Genomic DNA, 17,975 nt, shown 5'->3' on the forward strand with positions numbered 1-17,975 from the left:
TTGTGTTTCATGAGTGTGTTGTGTTTCCTGAGCGTGTTGTGTTTCATGAGTGTGTTGTGTTTCCTGAGCGTGTTGTGTTTCATGAGTGTGTTGTGTTTCATGAGTGTGTTGTGTTTCCTGAGCGTGTTGTGTTTCATGAGCGTGTTGTGTTTCACGAGCGTGTTGTGTTTCATGAGCCTGTTGTGTTTCATGAGTGTGTTGTGTTTCATGAGTGTGTTGTGTTTCATGAGCGTGTTGTGTTTCATGAGTGTGTTGTGTTTCATGAGCCTGTTGTGTTTCATGAGTGTGTTGTGTTTCATGAGTGTGTTGTGTTTCATGAGCGTGTTGTGTTTCATGAGTGTGTTGTGTTTCATGAGCGTGTTGTGTTTCATGAGCGTGTTGTGTTTCATGAGTGTGTTGTGTTTCATGAGTGTGTTGTGTTTCATGAGTGTGTTGTGTTTCATGAGCGTGTTGTGTTTCATGAGCGTGTTGTGTTTCATGAGTGTGTTGTGTTTCATGAGTGTGTTGTGTTTCATGAGCGTGTTGTGTTTCATGAGTGTGTTGTGTTTCATGAGCGTGTTGTGTTTCATGAGTGTGTTGTGTTTCATGAGTGTGTTGTGTTTCATGAGTGTGTTGTGTTTCATGAGCGTGTTGTGTTTCATGAGTGTGTTGTGTTTCATGAGCGTGTTGTGTTTCATGAGTGTGTTGTGTTTCATGAGTGTGTTGTGTTTCATGAGTGTGTTGTGTTTCATGAGCATGTGTGTGAGGCTTGTGTGCGTGGCTTGGCTATAACACACCTACTTGTGAGGAACGTGGACAGATGGCCCCCACAAGCCTGAATTTGAGGACAGGGTCAGAGTCCTGGTTAAGGTAAGTCATTTGCTTTGGATTGAGAGGCTGGGAAAGCATGAAAAAACATCAATGAAATGTCCCCACAAAGACAGCGGGACCAGTACAGTATGTGTGTGTGGGCTCTGTAGTTGCGTGACTTTGTATGCACGTGTGTCCGGGGCTTATGGGCGAGCGTGTGTGTGTCTCAGACTGACCCGCCTGGGCAGGGCAGGACTTCACCTCCCTCCTCCCAGATGGGGGCAGTGTTCCTCTCCTCTGCTCCTCTTCCTTCCTTTTCCCGCTCCGACCTCTGCTGCCGTGCTCCGCCTCCCAGTCGGAGGATGAGGCCAGCATTGAAGCCACTTTGAGTTCCGCTGGAATCTTCCCATGTCCAGCTCGGAATACTGGAATCTACAGACACCAGCGAGGCAAAGCGGCGCTCGTAATCCTGAAATATCAGCGAGGGGGTCAGGCAGGGAGGCTCGGGACTCACCAAGTCTCACTACTTTGTCACTTACCTTCATTCAGAGGTGTTTGTCAGGAGTCCAGGTGGGTGGAGGCCCCAGGTCGGCCCCAGGAGAAGAGCTATTTGGCATGATGTGGAGAGCTCCTGGACCGTGTTTCAGTTGTGTCTGGCTGTTCCAGTGTGGCAGGGACTGAATATTCCCTCCGCTGTGTCAGGGTCACTGCTCAGCTGCAACAAGCTTGATGGCTTTCTGGAGGCAAATTCCAGTCCTTGAACGCCATGAAAAACAAATCCCCTGTCCGGATCAATAATCCAATATGTTCAGTCAAAGATAACAGATGATCCCACGATAGGTGCTACACGTTGCCAAAAGCCGCCTCCGTCACACAGTGGAGGCAAGAAGGGCTGCCAAAGTGCCTCTCTGGAGGCTGTCAATCACCCGGAGATGAGAGCAGCGGAGACGGATGGCGGCAATAACCAGCAATGGGATTAGGCATTAGGACGTCGGGGGAGCCGGAGATTTGGGACGTTTGTCTCCCTCGCTGGAGTTGGACCGCAGTGTTGGGTCGACACAACTTTGGGTTTCATGAGCCTGTTGTGTTTCATGAGCCTGTTGTGTTTCATGAGTGTGTTGTGTTTCATGAGTGTGTTGTGTTTCATGAGCGTGTTGTGTTTCATGAGCGTGTTGTGTTTCATGAGTGTGTTGTGTTTCATGAGTGTGTTGTGTTTCACGAGCCTGTTGTGTTTCACGAGCGTGTTGTGTTTCATGAGCGTGTTGTGTTTCATGAGTGTGTTGTGTTTCACGAGCGTGTTGTGTTTCACGAGCGTGTTGTGTTCCCGCATGACAGGAAGGACTCTGGTTTCCACATCAAACTGACTCGAGCGTCTCCTGGTGTGGTGGAGGAACATGGAGGCCAGCGAGTCCGACTGAGTCCCACAGACAGTTCCCCTCGGCGTCACGCACGTGAAACTCCAACCGTCGACCTCTACAGCCTGTCAGGACGAGCGCGTCCCTCTGGGATGATGGATCTTCCCGCCGGCACTGAAACTTCTGGAAATGTTCCTCCCGTCTGATACTTCCGCCCATTTTCTCTCTGTAATTTGTTCTGTCTGCGCCGGCTGCTTCTCGCTCCAGAGGATCTATAATAGTACCATGTGTTCAGGTGGCGGCGCGTGATCACACCTTGAAATGTGTACCGCGTTTCCACCTCATTTCACTTCCAGTGATTCACGATGTCACATATCATTTATTACGGCGCCTGACATTAGCGCGGCTTTTCAAAGACGTGTGATTAATTGGGAAAGTGCGCGGAATTTCCGACTTGTAATTGCAATTTAGTGCTTTGTATTATTTACGAGTCGGCCTCCTCCCGTCCTCCTGTCCCACATCCATTCCACGTCTCCTATTGTAACCATAAACCCGCTCCATAAAGCCTTACGACTCAGCGCCGCGGCGTGAATACCAAACTCCTGGCCTCCATCAGGAGCTGCTGCGGTCAACAATTTGGCTCTGCAGCGCCGCGCGCATTAGGCCTAATGACGGCGGATGGACGGCTCGGTCCGGCGGAGACGGACTCCGGCAGGAAGCAGCGACGTCAAGCGCTAATATGCGGACGAAAACAGACTTGATTTCAATGTGCTGATCAGCTGTGCGTGTCTCCCACTGATGAATCTACATTTGTCTTTGATCGTGACTGCGGTACACGATGTGCCGCCGGCTCATCCCGCTCATCCCGCTCATGCCGCGCCGCTACGGAGAGCGCTTTGATCTAAAAAGGCTCGTCGCTAATGCAAGATGTCACGGCGCTTTAGCAAAGATGCAACAGCCATTTCAGACTTTAGCCAAAGTAGCTCAGGTGAGGAAACAGAGTCGACGGTTCCGTAGTTACAGAAATCCGAAGGAACAATTCACTTTTCATTTGTTAGCAAGTGACATTCAAGCAGGAAATGGTCGCTTAGACACATGAACCCATGAGTCACCAATCCTGCCTGGGCCACAGCACAACAACATGTGACTCAACTGCAGTGGAGACTCCTGGTGAGTCTCATGGATCAGCAACTCAACAGGAAGTTGATTTGACTCATGGAATAGCTGCGCGCAGAGCCATAACAATCGCAGGTCTGATCCTGGCAGGAAGTGATGTCAAAATGTCTGTTGCAAGACAGGAAGTAGGGCTCGTTACATATTTGAGTCACAGGACCAGAGGCAAGTCAAGGAATCGCTGACTCACTCTTATTGGACTCAGAGCTGGTGGCTCGAGTAGTTAGAACATACTGATGCTGACTCATAGAATCAAACTCCATTGATTGATTGGGCCTGACGTTGTTTCACAGGAAGCACGTCAGACTCATGGAAACGTTAAATACCAGACATTCAAGAGAGTCACTGTGACTCAAGTGGCTAGCCAGGAAGTGGTTCTGACTCATGAGGAAGGCCCAGTTGAGTTAAGACTCCTCAACCCTGGGAGTCATGATGAAGCCCAGTGACTTGAGTTGCCAAAACACAAGCGTGAGAGTCGTGTGACGGACTCAAGACTCAAGACAAGCTCAAGACTCATGCGACGCAGAACTCAACTGACTCACCCAAAGAGTCACTCAGACGGGAGACCAGGTTGCACTATTTAGCCGCCAGCGTTTCCAGTAAGTGAAAGAAAAAGATTTCGGCGTCGGAACAAGAGAGCAGCCGCGGCGGTGCGGTGGGGGTCCAGGCTGTGTGGAGGGCCAGGAGACACGCGCCGCCCTCCTCTCTGCCCTTCTGCCTCCCGCGCTGCACTTTCAAGACGTCAGCGGCGGCGTGATGAAATGTCAGCGCGAGGTCATAATCACGACTAAAAGCCCCCCAGCAGCCGCCGCTCGCTCCACTTCAAATGGAAGCCGCCCGGACTAATTGGCGACACGCTGCCTGATCAGACTCCGCTGGATTGTCTTGTTTTAACGTGTTATCTTGGTCCCGCGATCCATTCTCAAGTAAATTAGCCAGATCCAGCAGAGGGAGCAAATTAGGCAGCAGAGGAGGCCAGTGTTTGGTCCGGCGGCCGCATCGTGTTTGTGTGGAAACAGGACGTCAACCCGCTGTCGTTCACCCAGCAGCTACAGCGCCCCCTGATGGACACACTCACACGGTGAAACCTACAAGCTAATGCTTGAAGCAGCTGTGCAAGTGGCACAGGAGTAATACTGCTAGGATTAGCTCATGGTACTACTAGGAGTCATAGTAAAGGTGGAGTTAGTGAGGTTGTACAGTAGCAGTGTACTAGTACTGATGAAAGAGGGAACGTATGGTTGACATTGGGAGTGGAACTGCTGCAGGTATGCTCATAACAAGGGGAGTGATAGTAGTAGAGAAAGAGCTATAGGAGTAGAGGATCACTGGAAGTATGAATGGTGGGGTGAGATGGAGTAGTCGGTCGTCAGTAGGTTTTTGATCAGGAGAGAAGTAGTGGTGATGGTACTGAGCAGCGTGAGTACGAGCAGGAGACACAGAAGGTAGAGGTAGGAGTAGTACTGACAGAGGAGGGTCAGCAGGGCCGGGTGAAGATGTGCTGGCAGTACCGGTGCTCCACAGTGAAAGGAGGAGATAGTTCCATCTTCAGAACTCTCACTCGAGAGTTTGGAGCTTCAGGAAGAGGCGTGGAGGAGGGAAGAGAGCAGACATGACAAGGAGGAAGGAAAGTGCTGCGGACTGTGGACAGATGCTGGTGGCGGCGCCGGCTGGTGGGAGGTGGGCCACCTGTCTCTGGCCCTTCTCGTCCACGCAGTGGCAGATGGAGCGCAATGCTGCTCCTTCGGTCTGTGCAGCTCCCACCACCGAGAGCCCGCCCCGACCCTTCGGGTCGACCCCGTCCGCGCTGACAGGGAGAGGGGTCAGCTGGCAGCCGGCTCTCTGCTGCCCCTGTGTGGAGGACATGCGAAGGAGGCGGGTGTTCCAGCAAAGGAGTACGCCATGTCTGAATAATGAGCGCTGGAGTCACCGTGGTTATGTTGAATAACTTGTAGCAGCAGTTGCTTTGTTTGGTGACTTGTTGTTGATGTGTTTGTGCTGATGGCTTTTCTTCTTTGTGGTTATTTGTTAATTTTTCTTAAGCCAGGCGCTGTTTGTAATTGATCCGTGAAGTATCCAGCGATGGTCCTGTTGTTGTGACGTGTGTCCAGTTGTTGACCTTTGACACTGTATGTTGCACGTCTGGGGCCAGTCCTGTCAACACGTCCTTCACTCCGATGAGCCTCGACAATGTTGCGTGAGTGTGGCTCACGGGTTAACAAGTGAGTCACAACTCATGGAGACAGACACGTGAAGACGCGGACGCTCCACGACGGCGGGGCAGGAGGTCACATGTGGCGCGGCGGAAGGTGGTGCTGTGGCGTCACTTTCTGAGGCGCCGCCGTCCGTCACAGCGCGGCTCCGCCGACCCGGGTGTCGCGTCTTTTGGGAGAAATCAATGCGTGCGGCCGGCGCCGACAGGCAGGTTGCTCATTAGAGATGGGATCAGGAGTAAGAGGAGCGGTCGCTCTCACAGAGCGGCCATTAACCTGCAGCTCATTTGCTCCTAATGACGGCGCTCATTAAAGACCAGCTTCAAAAACGCCACTTCCACACACACAACTCTGGTCACACGCCGCCGCCGCTTCTACAGTTGTCTTTGTCTGGCTTTCATTTCCATCATTGGATTCATCCTTCATCTGGGCTCGCAGTAGTACCAGCAGTGGCAGGACCACTGAAGCCACTGCAGTAGCAACAGGAGTGGCAGCGATACCACCAGTAGTTCTGCTGGAGCAGTGATACATGGGGGAGGAGTACGAGTACTTGCCATAGCTGAAGTGTTTCAGTGGAAGCAGTTTTGTTGCCGTACATTCAGCTTTTGTCGCAGTACTTGTCATAGCAGCGTAAGAGATACATTGGTCGCAGTAGCTGAAGTTGCTGTTAAGTGGTAATAGCTGCAGAATCATTGGTACTGTCTCGGAGAGGTGGGTTAGTCACCTCCGTAGTGATGGCGCTCGCCATGATGAGAGTAGAAGTTGTAGGAGAGAGGGAGTAGTAGTCGTCATAGTAAGAGGAGGCAGCACGTCAACGTGGCATTGGTCCAAATATATATGTTGAAGTAGTTGCATTTAGATGCATTTGTTGCTGGTGAAGTTGCAGTGTTTGTATTAGAAGTATTTGAAGACGTTGTGTTGGTTGTAGTAACGGTGACGAATGTGCGTGCAGTGTTAGCAGTAGCTATAGAATCAGCAGTTGTATCACAAACAAACAAATAGCAGTTAGCAGCAGTTGTGCTACCAGTACTGACACCAGTTGTAGGTGTGCGGACCTCTGTGCTTTTCACCTCAGAGTGAATGGAATTGTGTTCCAAAGACGGAGGGAGGAAACACGGGAGGGAGACACGCGACGTGAGGGGTTGGCTGGGAGTCACCGTCACAGGTGTGGGACTCGGACGAGAGCTGCAGACCTGCGTCTCACGTCGGAAGGAACTCGACTCGAGCGCCTTTGCTCTTCCCACATGACTTCTTTTTGTTTGGTTTTTTTGGCAGCACCTCGGGAAACAAAGCGGCTTCCTCGGCTGCCGCTGGACCAGCAGCGAGCCGGCGGTGACTCATCAGATTCACAGGAAATGATACTCCTGCCTCTGTTCTTCTAATCATCCTCCATATTTGTGTGTTCATTAGAGCCGACTTATAAGCCGTGCACCCCCCCGCCTCCCCCCACGCCAGCCCTCACGGCTCCCTCAGGAGCCTTTACTGAGCTTTAATGTAGCGCTGTTCGGCAGGAAAGTTACGGTTTGTGGCGGCAAAGAAAGCCAGCGCTTCCTTCGCAGGGAAAGAGAATAAATCCCCAGACAGGTATTGATATTTAAATACCAGACTCCTTAAATGCCGTCTCACTGCTAAGAGGCGGCAGCGGCCTCGTTCCCGAGCGCGCAACTGTTCTGAGGACGATTCATGGGCCGAATTCTGCTGCTCCACCGTGACTGCAAGGCATCATGGGAGGCCGGCATTTCACAGGATCAGCCCTTTTACAACCATGGTAATGCGTTGCTGCGTGTTTTATTGATTTGTGTGCGCGGAGATGCTTTGTGATTTGTTGTTTGCTTCAGCAATTTGTCGTCGCGGTTCTGGTTTCATTGGTGTGGAAACAACGTTGTGTTTATTAATGTGTGCGACCGTTCGCCATGTCGAGGGATGTTTGGATTGGTTCTGTTTGTGAGTCCAGTTTGGCATCGCACCATTTTAACCGGTCCCCACGAGGTTAAGCCTCAAGTCTGAGGACTACAACTTCAAAAGTGGGTCAACATGGTTGAGTCCCGGTTAAGGCGAGCCGTGTGTTTTGGGTGGTTCAGTGAAGGCTGAGAGGCTGGGATGGCAGCGAGCGGACCCCACAAAGCTGTGCGTGTGCAGTTGATCGGTTCAGACGCTCCCCTTTCCTGATGTTGACTTTTCCCCGACAGATCTTCCAAAGTTTGTTTTTGTTTGGGGAGAAAACCGTGGAAGTGGATGAAGACTTTCTTGGCGCCGGAGTTTGTTTGGGATCGTGTGTGTGTGTTTGTATAGCGGCCGCGTGTTTGGACCCGCTGCGGACGTCTGGTGTCTCTAATCAGCTGTTGGCAGCAGGAAGAGAGGGTGGTCTCTCCCCGCAGCGCCCCCCGGGCCGAGGGCCGGTTTGAAGTCTAATGATGCCAGCTGCCAGCTCCGCCAGCCTGCGAGCGCTAACGAGCTGGCAGCAGAGCCCAAGCGGGCCGCGGCGGCAGCACCTGGAAATGTAGCGCGAGGTTCTGAGGGGCGGGGCCTCGGCAGCGGCGGGGGGGCAGCAGAAGACCCGCGTCTCTTTGAACGCGGCCCGATTTCCATATTTCATTGCCTGTCACTGACTGACAAGGCCCAGCCAGATGTTCTATTTTCGGCTATTCAAATTCTGACCTGCATTTCCAGGCGCGGAGACGGATCCGCCGGCTTGCTCAAGGACGCGCAGCTCATGACAGAGCATCAAACCGGGGACCTTGTTTTTACGACGGCGTGCGCTGCCGCTAAATTGGCCGCTAAGTGAGTGATGCATGTTGCACGGCGGAGCGTGAAGCTCCGCATCGACCCTGAGATCCGGCCGTGATTCATTCCTTCGGTCTTCCCGCCGAATGCCTGGCAAATTGCAGCGCGCCGGTTCAATCCCTCATGCAAAAATACATCGACAACCGTGACCTTTTTGTGTTGGCGCTAATAAATGGCACTTTGTCTTCCTGAGTGAAGACGCTCAAGGATCTGTTTTCGTCAGAGTGCGGAGTGAAAGTCAGGCAGGATGGAAAAGTTGACGGCGCCGCTCAGAGCCTCCGACACGCCGACAGGGGGCGTAGCACACAGCCATCAAAAGTACAACGTGTGTCACTCTAAGGGCCTGAAAAAGATGCTGTAGTGAAGCAGATTTGGCCCCGGGGCCTCGAGTTTGACTCTGTGTTTTCCAGCACTGAAAGCTTCAGTCTGGTACAATCTATTTATAATATATGTATATTATAAGAAAAAATATTATATTTTTTTTTATTTATTATTTATAATAGAGATATACAAACAACATATTTTTATTAATTATTAAACACAATATTTAATAAACATTTAAAATTAATTATGATATATTTTTCTATTTATTTTTAATGAAGGATTACAAACTGGATTTGGATTACAAAGAAACCGACTGAGTTTTCACTCCTCCGATGAGATAGACATGAAAATAAATAAACCCGTATTGGTGTTTCATGAACTTGGTGAAATAGTGAGGGACGAGGTGGGAAGGCTTGGACAGCAGCAGAGAGGGTGTGAAGCTCAGAGGGATGAGGTGAAGACACTGTTAAGACAGAAGAGGAGAAATATTGACTCGCAGATTAAGGCGGATGAAGCGGCTGAAGTGTGCGTTCAGCACTCGCAGGCAATATTTGAGAGTCAGCTCAGGGGGAATCATGTGATCCTGCTCTGGACGTTTGGCACGATCATGTGACTACGAGCTCGCAAAAGCACAGCAAAACATGCAGGTGAGAAGTGGCACACCTGGTACGAGACCAGACAAAACGCAGGTGTATAACCAAAGAGGAAGAAACCGTGCCTCTTTTCTGTCATCTCCACAGCTGGTTCTGTCCCTCTGGACCTGGCCAACCTTCGGAGCGACGGTTCTGCTGCAGCAGCAGCGCCAGAGCCTGTCTGACCCACACCATTATTTCGGTTCTTTAACCTTCCAGCGGCGAGGTCAGAGGTCAGGGCGAGGCCGTGCAGACGTCCCTCCTGGGATGTGACCTGCAGGTGGTCCACCCGGATCGAAGATTGGAACGCGTCACATGACTGGACTCCACACTCTGCTCACTGGTGATTGTAGCGATTGGATGGCAGCAGCTCGGGTTCCATCCAGAACTGCTCGGACACTCGAAACCAGATTGTGCTCCCTCTGGCTGGTCCTTCTGCTGGTCTTTCTCTAGAACCTTCTGGCAGCATTTATCCTCCGCTTCTGTTCCTGCTCTCTTGGACTGGGTCCTGGTTCTGGCTGGCCCGCCTCCCTGAAGACTCCTCTCATCCGTTTTCCCAGCAGATCAGTCAGACGGAGACGATCGCTCGAGAAACACAAATCTGCTGCGCTCTGTTTATTTTTAATTTAGAGGGGAAGTGCAGCGAGCGACGGGCTGGGAGAGAAAATCATTTTATCTTCACTTAAATTCATTTTACTGAGGCTACAAGGCTGTTGCTTCTGCTAGCATCTTGCTCCTGACATGGCACACTTGTATCCATCAACAAACTTATTTAGTGAAGATAGATGAACCTGCTAAAATGGCGAGCTGCGGAACAGGAGCGGGTTCGGCGGCGGCGGCTTCTATTCAGGAGTTGATGTTGAGCGCGTGTGGGCAGAAGGTCGGCGAGAACTCTCATCACCGCAGCGAGGGTTAAGATCCAGTCGTGGGCTTCTATCCAAACACAAACGTCTCCTTGACATTTGAGTTGCCCGCGTCGCCTCCACCCGCCTGATAGAACAGCGCGCCCTGTTGACATTTACTAACTTATCAAGACGAGAGCGCTGGCATTCCGGAGGCAGGAGCTCGGAGCCGCCCGTGTCAACACCCAGGGACTTGCTCATGGAAGTCGCTTGCTCACGGAGGGTCGAACCTGGCATGGCCACGAGAGGGAGCCAGAGGTGACAGAAGCGCGGCGTGAAAGATGCTCTAGCAAAAGAAAGCGTGCAGCCGACATCTCTGTAAAGAGGAGACAAGACTCCTGCACTTTATTGACAAAAACTGGAGACACAACTGTGAATTCACGAGGATGCAACGTTGAGGACACTTAAATACGTTGTGCGGGTTTAGCCTCTGCATCGCTCCCAGGTCTTGACCTTGGTCTTGGGGGTTTTATTGGGATCCAGCCGTCCGGATGTTTAGAAGTCTGGGCCGTTCTTCTTCAGCTTGCTGTAGTCCATGTTGACGGTGTAGAACTGAAAAGACATATCGGATGAGAACTAGGGAGGAGGTAGTCGTGAACGAATCCAGTCTTCGGAGCGGCTCTTTCAGGTGAACGATAAGAACGGGCGCATCTCTGCCGCCCTGAGGTTTCAGTGATGGACCCATGAGTTCCAGCTGTCCATACACTTGAAGACTGCAGTAAACTTGGCGAAAACCATGCAGGAGCTGAGCGTGTGACAGCCCCCTGCTGGACTGTACTGGGCGTGCACTCACCTCCGTATGAGGGAGGAGGAGGAGGAAATGTATGCGACAACAAAATGAAGAGATCATTGGTCTTCTTTGACAGGCAATGCTCTCGAGTGCTTCCAAACTAACGGTTGTTTAAGGACACTGGCTCCGACCGAAACATAAAAGGAAGCGAAGTTGGTCGCAGAGCCCCAGTTGGGAGGAAGCATCATGGCAACTGTCAGTAACTCCGGGACCACTGGGGTCAGAATGAACCAGATCAGATGAGAAAATGAGTCAGCGGGAGTAATCCACAGCTCAGTGGCACAATAAGCAAAGCTCGGCTCTGATCCCCAGTCTGTCAGCGAGTCGGGTGCGAGACTGCGTCGCGTGACGTGGATGATATTTTTGGTTCTTTTGTGAGGAACTGGACAGCAAAGCGGCGGACGCTGGCAAACAGCCTCGATTGTCTGAGAGGCCTCCTCCGTCTGTGTGTGTTGGAGAGGTCAACCCAGTCGCCGTGTGGCTGCTGCTGCTGCTTCACAACGTCGCAGTCATTATCCGTTTAGTCTGATTGTGCTGCGAAATCTCTCAGCAGTCGTCCAAGACGAGTCGTGTGCAAACATGGCCCGCGCTGCTGGCAGGTCCGCAGCCAGCACACGCGCCTGCCAGCCAAATTTTATCTGTTGATTCGAGTCGCTATGTTTCCGCAGGCTGCCAAAAAGCTGTTGTGACGCGTGGCTGACAGTCGGTGGAGGCTCGCACCAGAACTCCCCTCCTCCTCAGTAGAACCTTACCCTTCTCTAAAACCTCCGATTGCTCATTAATATTCCGCCACAGAACTTTTCTGCCACAGTCCCAGAATTAGCCACGACCAATGTTGTTTGCATTGTTCCATCTCAGAGAGAGCGAAGACAGTAAACAAGAGACTTAGTCAACATTTGCTCGCTGCTGCTGTCACGACTGCAAATGTCCTGTTTGGGAAATGGTGAGGATTCTTTTATGTCCACCAGCAAGACGGTTCAAACGTGTTAACAAAAAGAGCACAGCTGAGCTCCTGCCGCTCTCGCCGACGCCAGTTCATCCGGGGAAAAGTCAAGCATGAGACGTGGCCCTCCCAGAGACGGAGACTGACCTTGTACTGTTGAGTGGGGGCCATCCTGGTCCAGGGCTCTGGGTTGTTCTTGCGGTCCCAGCTGGAAAAACAGAAGGAGAAATTCAACATGAATTAAAGCCACAAAGTTAGCAGGAGCAAGGTTAGCGTTACATCAACAGCAGACTAGAATAATGCGCCACAATTATCTCATCAGGCGCTGAAATTAAAAACACAGTAGTGGCTTGATTATCGTGGTTCCAGGCCGCCTCACTGTTGATCAGTTTGTTGAGGACACAGCAAGGTCAACTGCAGCAGGGAGAGTGAGTCCTGTTCATCAAAACACTCAGCAGCAGGGTGAATGTGTGATTTATGAAAAACAGGCCAGTTCAAAAATGACTTGCAATATTTCACCTCAAATACTTGGTTAGCTCATGTTCTCAAGACACGCACCGCTCAAGTCATTGTCATCACTGACACCTTGATTGGTTACTGGGACGTCACTGGCCCGTCGAGAGTCACCGTGACTGGCTGACAAAACGGTCTGAGGAAACGTTAGTTTGGAAAAATGCAAGAGCATTTTTTCATGTCAATCGTCATCCCCTAATCTCATCTCATCTAATCCAAACTGTGGCAGCCTGCGTGAGTCAGATGACAGGAGGGTTCACTCTGCACTGGCCTGAGATGCATCTCTGAGAAATGAACAGTGAGTGAACCCTCCTGTCGGTCATCTTCTTAGAGCCAGTCATGATCAGGACCAACGTTGGAGAAAGGGCTGAGGCGAGCAGCAACAACATGGATGAGCCCGTGTGTGAAACACTGTTCACGAGGGGTGACGACAGAGAAAGACGACACATCAGACGCGCATGCATTCCCACCTGAACCTCAACCAAAGGTCTGTCAATGAACGCATTTCTGGGACTTATGGGGTTTTTCTCTGGTAAAAAATACTGGTAAGAAAGAAAAGTATTACATATCAAAAAGTCTTTATTGTCATTCATATGGTCTCGAAATAAAGTTGATATTAATATTGCTATTATGACACTTTATCGGCCCAAAATAATTATTGTGACAGGCGTAGTTTGAGCCTGACGTGAATAGACATCCTTGCGGTCTTGTCTTTTTCTCTCACACTTCTGTCAGTTTTTACTGCATATTTTGTCACTTTTCCATCGCATATTAGTGCGGTTTTTCCACATTTATTTGCTCATTTCATCTGTCCTGAATTTAAATGAAATTTAATTTGAAAAATTGAACAGAGAAAAGCAGTTATTGTTGGTGGATGTCCAGCGAAAATACACAGGGGGCCAGTAAAACTCGCATTCACGGGTTATGTTGAACACGGTACACAGTTTAACGCGCACTTTCGACGGTTTAAAACCCCGCTGGTGTCGTTTACGGGCTGAATAACGAGTAAGAAGCGGAACATACGAGACATCGGGGTTCCTCAAGCCCAGGCGAGCCAGGTACATCAGGGACATGGCGGTTCCTCCACCGATGAAGACGAAGAGCGGGATCAGCTGCAACACAAGTGGAAAACTCTCCTCAAACTCGGCAACATTGGAGCCAAACAACGTGGAATCACAGCGGTGCACAGCGACGGAAACCACCAAAACGTAGGCAGAAAGGCGGTTAGACACATTTCACGGACCATGAGACGAGTATAAAGTGTTTTGACTGATGCCACACATTAAAAATTCAAACAAGTGAACAAGCCGAAATGTGTCCAACACCAGCTGTCGAGTGAGTTTCAGCGCAGGTGGTGCGTGCTGCTAAAGCTACGCTGCGAGAGGCTAACTGGTAGCATCGGTGGCTATTTTTGGCATGCCTCTCCGTCTGACCCAGTTTGACACCGGAGCATCGGCGGACAAGCTGCGGGAAAAACCGCACCCGACTGCAGAAAAGTTGCTCCGAACACCTAAAACACACTAAACAAAGTCCCGCGGTCGAACGGAGTGCCAGCTATGCTAACCTAGTTAGCAACTAGCCTCGGACACCATCCAACTTCTTAACGCCACCTTATGGTTGTGTTTTGTTCCATTATAACAGACTGTAACTCACCGCAGGGTGGTGTCTGAGCTGCTTCCTGATAGTCGCCAACATATCGACGCTTGTGAAAGTCGACTAAAGTGACTTCGGACAGAAGTAACCGGATTATCGAACGACGAGCCAAAACTCGTGCGCGACTTAATATGAAAGCGGAAGAACAGAACCGTCCGATTTATTGAGTCACCAGATGGCGCTGTTTACACGAGTGAGGAAACCTGGGAGAGTCGATTGTTTGACGGCGAATTTAGCTTTTTATTTGTCCAATTTTGTCCAATTCATTTTCAATTTGACGCTGGAACTGTCTGACACAACTACGTAAGTATGTTGAAGATGAAGAAGAGGAAGATAAATGTGTTATTGGAGGATGATGAAGATGACCAATCTTCAAAACAAAAAAAAAAACATTTTATATCACAATTTGCTTTTTATTCTCACTTTGTAAAAAAAAAAGTGAAACAATATCATTCATAAAATGGACGCAACATAAGCAGCGATATGTTGAACCGTTATTAACATTTGGCCAAAGATTTGCCAAAAAACCCAGCTGTGCCGGTCCTTTTTTCTTCAAAACGGAACGTAAATAAAATTAAAACACAATTAAAAACATTTGAACTCCACATTAAATATTGAACAGCTGTAAACTGAGTAGAACATTTAATGACATTTTTTTTTTGCATGGAGGTGAGTTGGATTGGTTTGATGACTCAGCGTTTTGCCGTCTTCTGGGTCTTCCCAAATTTAGCGTCCAGTCCAAGACCTGTGAACGACACGAAGAATATTTAACTGTTCATACATCAAGAGGCTTCCACTGACAAAGTGACTTGAAAGTGAAAAGTGTAAATGAAGTTGCAGTTTCTTTCTTTAGCTCCGGTTGAGAGCAGAGCTCACTTGTCACCATGGCGACCATGTAACCACGAGAGTCGACGACTTACCCAGGAACACCAGGACCGTTCCCACCCACTGCATGTTGGTCATGACGTTGCCGAACAGAATCACTGAGCCCAGGATGGTGAAGAACTTGCGTGTGGTGGTGACGATGGAGCAGGTCAGTGGTCCGAAGTAGACCACCGTCATGAAGATGAAGGTCTGACACAAACACCCGCCTGGTTAGGAAGAGCAGCCGGATACACGGCCCCGCCCACTCACCTGTCCCAAAGCGCTGGTCAGTCCAAACAGCAGGATATTGTAGAAGATGCTCGGGTGACGTTCAGTGAAGCTCAGGAACTCCCAAATCTCTCCAGTCCACAGCACAGCTGCAGCAAGGAAGAGGATGTTGGAGCCAGCCATGAATGAGCTCAACCATAATGGGCTAACACATTTGCACAACAGAGCTTTTGGCCTGGACATCACATCCTGTACCAAAGCCAGCCATTTTTGTCCCAACAGAGTTTACTTTACAAAGCAAATCTTATTACAAGAGAAGCAACTGTGAGACTGGCTGATCATATTTACTCTCACCAGGCGCACAGCGGAAGCGGACAGAAATGTACAGCGGGTGTTTGGTGCCCCCCAGTGGGGCTAAAGTGACACTACATCTCATTGTGAGCCGCAAGATGCGGTCATGTGGAACTCGATTAAAAAGCAATTCTTCTTCCAGCATTAAATTACGACTATTTTTAATAGATTTTCACTACTAAATTTCTGCATTTTATTCATCAGTATATCAAAGTAAACTCGAAAGATTTTACTCAAAAAAAGTGTGAAAAAGTCATCATTATGAGAGCACATTACCAAGCCCAATTAAATAGCTATATCTATATATATATTCGATCTAAACAAGACTAGAAGACAATGAAGACGATCTTACCCAAACTCAGCACCAGCGTGGACCACATGTTGATGTTGAGCATCATGTGGTTGGCGCTGGTTTGGAAGCGAGACCTCATGTGGTCCTGGGCCACGCCAGTCAGACCGTCCAACGTCAGTGACGCAAGCTGCCAGACACCAGTGTCAGATCTCTGGTCAACATCTGACTTAAGCCCAGAACTCACCAGCAGCAGCTCGCCAAAGCCGAAAATGTGGTCGTCGGCAACACTGGAGCTCTTGTTGGGTTTGTAGAGGAAAAGAGCGACGCCGCTGACGATCAGGAGGACACACAGATACTTGGCCAGCGGGTACTTCTTCCTCAGGATGGTGACGCCGAGCAGCATCACTGCAACCATACAGATTTAGGAGTCATCAAATGATCCCTTAAGTACAACCCAAATGGCACTTTATGTGTTCCATGTCTACCTGGTATGGGCTTGCATGACTTCCCCAACACCTGCAGCCAAAAATAATTTATCAAGAGTTCTAAGAAGGAACTTGAAAAAAGCGACTGTGGAAATGAAGCGACCGCTCACCTGCGTGGGGTAGTTGACGTACTGGAGGGCGGAGTTACTGGACACCATGGCGCCGAGGTAGGAGAGAGAGCACAGCCCATACAGCCAGTGCTTGGTGTGGTCAGGCTTGGAGCCCTCGAAGAACTGAATCACTGATAAGATAAAGAGTCGCGCTGAACCTCATGGAGCCGCCATGACCATTTTCATCAAATATTCACACAGTTAAAACATGAGGGTGAAAAACACTCCTCAAACACTCACAGATTTTGGCAAACAGGCAGTTAATGATGCACTGGATGAAAACCAACGTTCGGGCAAATCTAAATTTCTCCTTCTGGTCTCCTTCCCCATAGTCACCACGAGTGCTGGGGAATAAAATCGCACATCAATCACACAACTGACCAACAACATCATAACACAAACAAGCAACAGCCACATGAATGACACAGCTGTGACCAATAAACGTCAACATCTATTTGCATACCAAAAGAACACTTGTGGGTTTAATAATCACAGAAACTATTTTTATCTTGTGGAAACCTGACAGCAGCTAGATGATTGAGTGCTTCAACACAACGTGCTTGCTGTTGTAAAACATGCCACGATAACAAGCAGATGGTCACGGCCACACTGACAAAAGAAACCGTCTGGAAGTATGAAAAATAATTGTAAACTGAGTGTAAAATACATCAGAAGCTGCTCGTTTAACTTCATGACGCTGGTAGATTTAGTAGCCTGACAGCCTTTCATGTTCATACAATTCTACGTGATTCTTTGATCCCAAATCGCTTGTTAATCGTGTGACACGTTGTATTTATGCTCCAGGGTTGTTAGATTTTTGTCAACGGACTTTGGTAGAGTCGAGTGAAGGTGACACAATGGTGGGCTATTATTATCTCAGACGAGCTGTAAACTGTACTTACATCGTCTCTTGTAGTATTCCGTAGTAAAAGTAGCACACAAACACACCGAGGAAGCAAACGATGAAGCGTATTTTCGGGTTGTGCCAACTGGACTGGGCTTTCCCAGCTCCTTTACCCGCAGCCATGCTGCCGTCCACTGATGCAGGTATGCTGACCGACACCGCCGCACTCCCGGCTCCCCGCACGCCGACGTCCCGCTCCACTATAGCCGCTGTTCCGAGCCTGAAGGTGGCGCTCAGGGTGGCAACACAACACTCATAGAAACCGCCGGGGGCTGTGGACTTTATGATGCCATCTTCCGCTGCTTTGTTGCGTTTGAGCAACGCTTTCTGATGGAATTGATCTTTTAGCAGAAAATAATGAAGCAACGCCGACTCGAATCACTTAATGGCAAAAATGTACGCTTTCTGGGCAACAATTTCAACCTATATTTAGTCCAAACACAAATTCCGCCTCAGAATTACGGGTTTTTAGATTTGACTTCTGATGTGTTCGTGGTGCGGCCTGAACCGCCGGCTGATGAGGAAGTCCGATACATTCCCGCGAATAATCTTGAAATTATTTTTTAAGTATATAATTTCTCTTATCTACACGGTTTGCGATAGGAAACGTTTTGAATGTGAGTAGTTTTAATTTTATATGAATCATTTTTGTTCCGGCATATCCAAGGAC

The 17,975-nt window shown here is 49.5% G+C and overlaps 2 protein-coding genes across 2 annotated transcripts; both read right to left on the reverse strand.

The window, feature by feature from the left end:
* Nucleotides 1-10,485: 10,485 nt before the first annotated feature.
* On the reverse strand, nt 10,486-14,240 carry LOC128750736 (cytochrome c oxidase subunit NDUFA4-like). Its single transcript, XM_053851186.1, has 4 exons — nt 14,072-14,240; nt 13,442-13,530; nt 12,053-12,113; nt 10,486-10,724 (listed from the first exon to the last, which is right to left on the reverse strand). The coding sequence occupies exons 1-4, from the start codon at nt 14,111-14,113 to the stop codon at nt 10,668-10,670; spliced, it is 249 nt and encodes an 82-aa protein (XP_053707161.1). The 5' UTR covers nt 14,114-14,240; the 3' UTR covers nt 10,486-10,667.
* A 119-nt stretch (nt 14,241-14,359) lies between these two features.
* Nucleotides 14,360-17,794, reverse strand: slc35b1 (solute carrier family 35 member B1). Its single transcript, XM_053851138.1, has 9 exons — nt 17,304-17,794; nt 16,642-16,745; nt 16,402-16,532; nt 16,292-16,322; nt 16,051-16,211; nt 15,867-15,993; nt 15,206-15,312; nt 14,992-15,145; nt 14,360-14,816 (listed from the first exon to the last, which is right to left on the reverse strand). Exons 1-9 carry the CDS (start codon nt 17,426-17,428, stop codon nt 14,764-14,766), a joined length of 993 nt encoding a protein of 330 aa, XP_053707113.1. The 5' UTR covers nt 17,429-17,794; the 3' UTR covers nt 14,360-14,763.
* Nucleotides 17,795-17,975: the final 181 nt, after the last annotated feature.

Source organism: Synchiropus splendidus, chromosome 19 (genome assembly GCF_027744825.2).
Source record: "Synchiropus splendidus isolate RoL2022-P1 chromosome 19, RoL_Sspl_1.0, whole genome shotgun sequence".
NCBI classification, from domain to species: Eukaryota; Metazoa; Chordata; class Actinopteri; order Syngnathiformes; family Callionymidae; genus Synchiropus; species Synchiropus splendidus.

Bases quoted from the DNA above. Each gene is read 5' to 3' on its own strand.
- LOC128750736 (XM_053851186.1), bottom strand. From the start codon at position 14,113: ATGTTGGCGACTATCAGGAAGCAGCTCAGACACCACCCTGCG. The intron at 13,531-14,071 runs GTGAGTTACAGT...CTTGTGTTGCAG, and splicing joins AGCTCAGACACCACCCTGCG to CTGATCCCGCTCTTCGTCTT. The intron at 10,725-12,052 runs GTCAGTCTCCGT...ATGTCTTTTCAG, and splicing joins CCCCCACTCAACAGTACAAG to TTCTACACCGTCAACATGGA.
- slc35b1 (XM_053851138.1), bottom strand. From the start codon at position 17,428: ATGGCTGCGGGTAAAGGAGCTGGGAAAGCCCAGTCCAGTTGGCACAAC. The intron at 16,533-16,641 runs GTGAGTGTTTGA...TTATCTTATCAG, and splicing joins CTGCCTGTTTGCCAAAATCT to TGATTCAGTTCTTCGAGGGC. The intron at 15,994-16,050 runs GTGAGTTCTGGG...GGTGTCTGGCAG, and splicing joins GCTTTGGCGAGCTGCTGCTG to CTTGCGTCACTGACGTTGGA.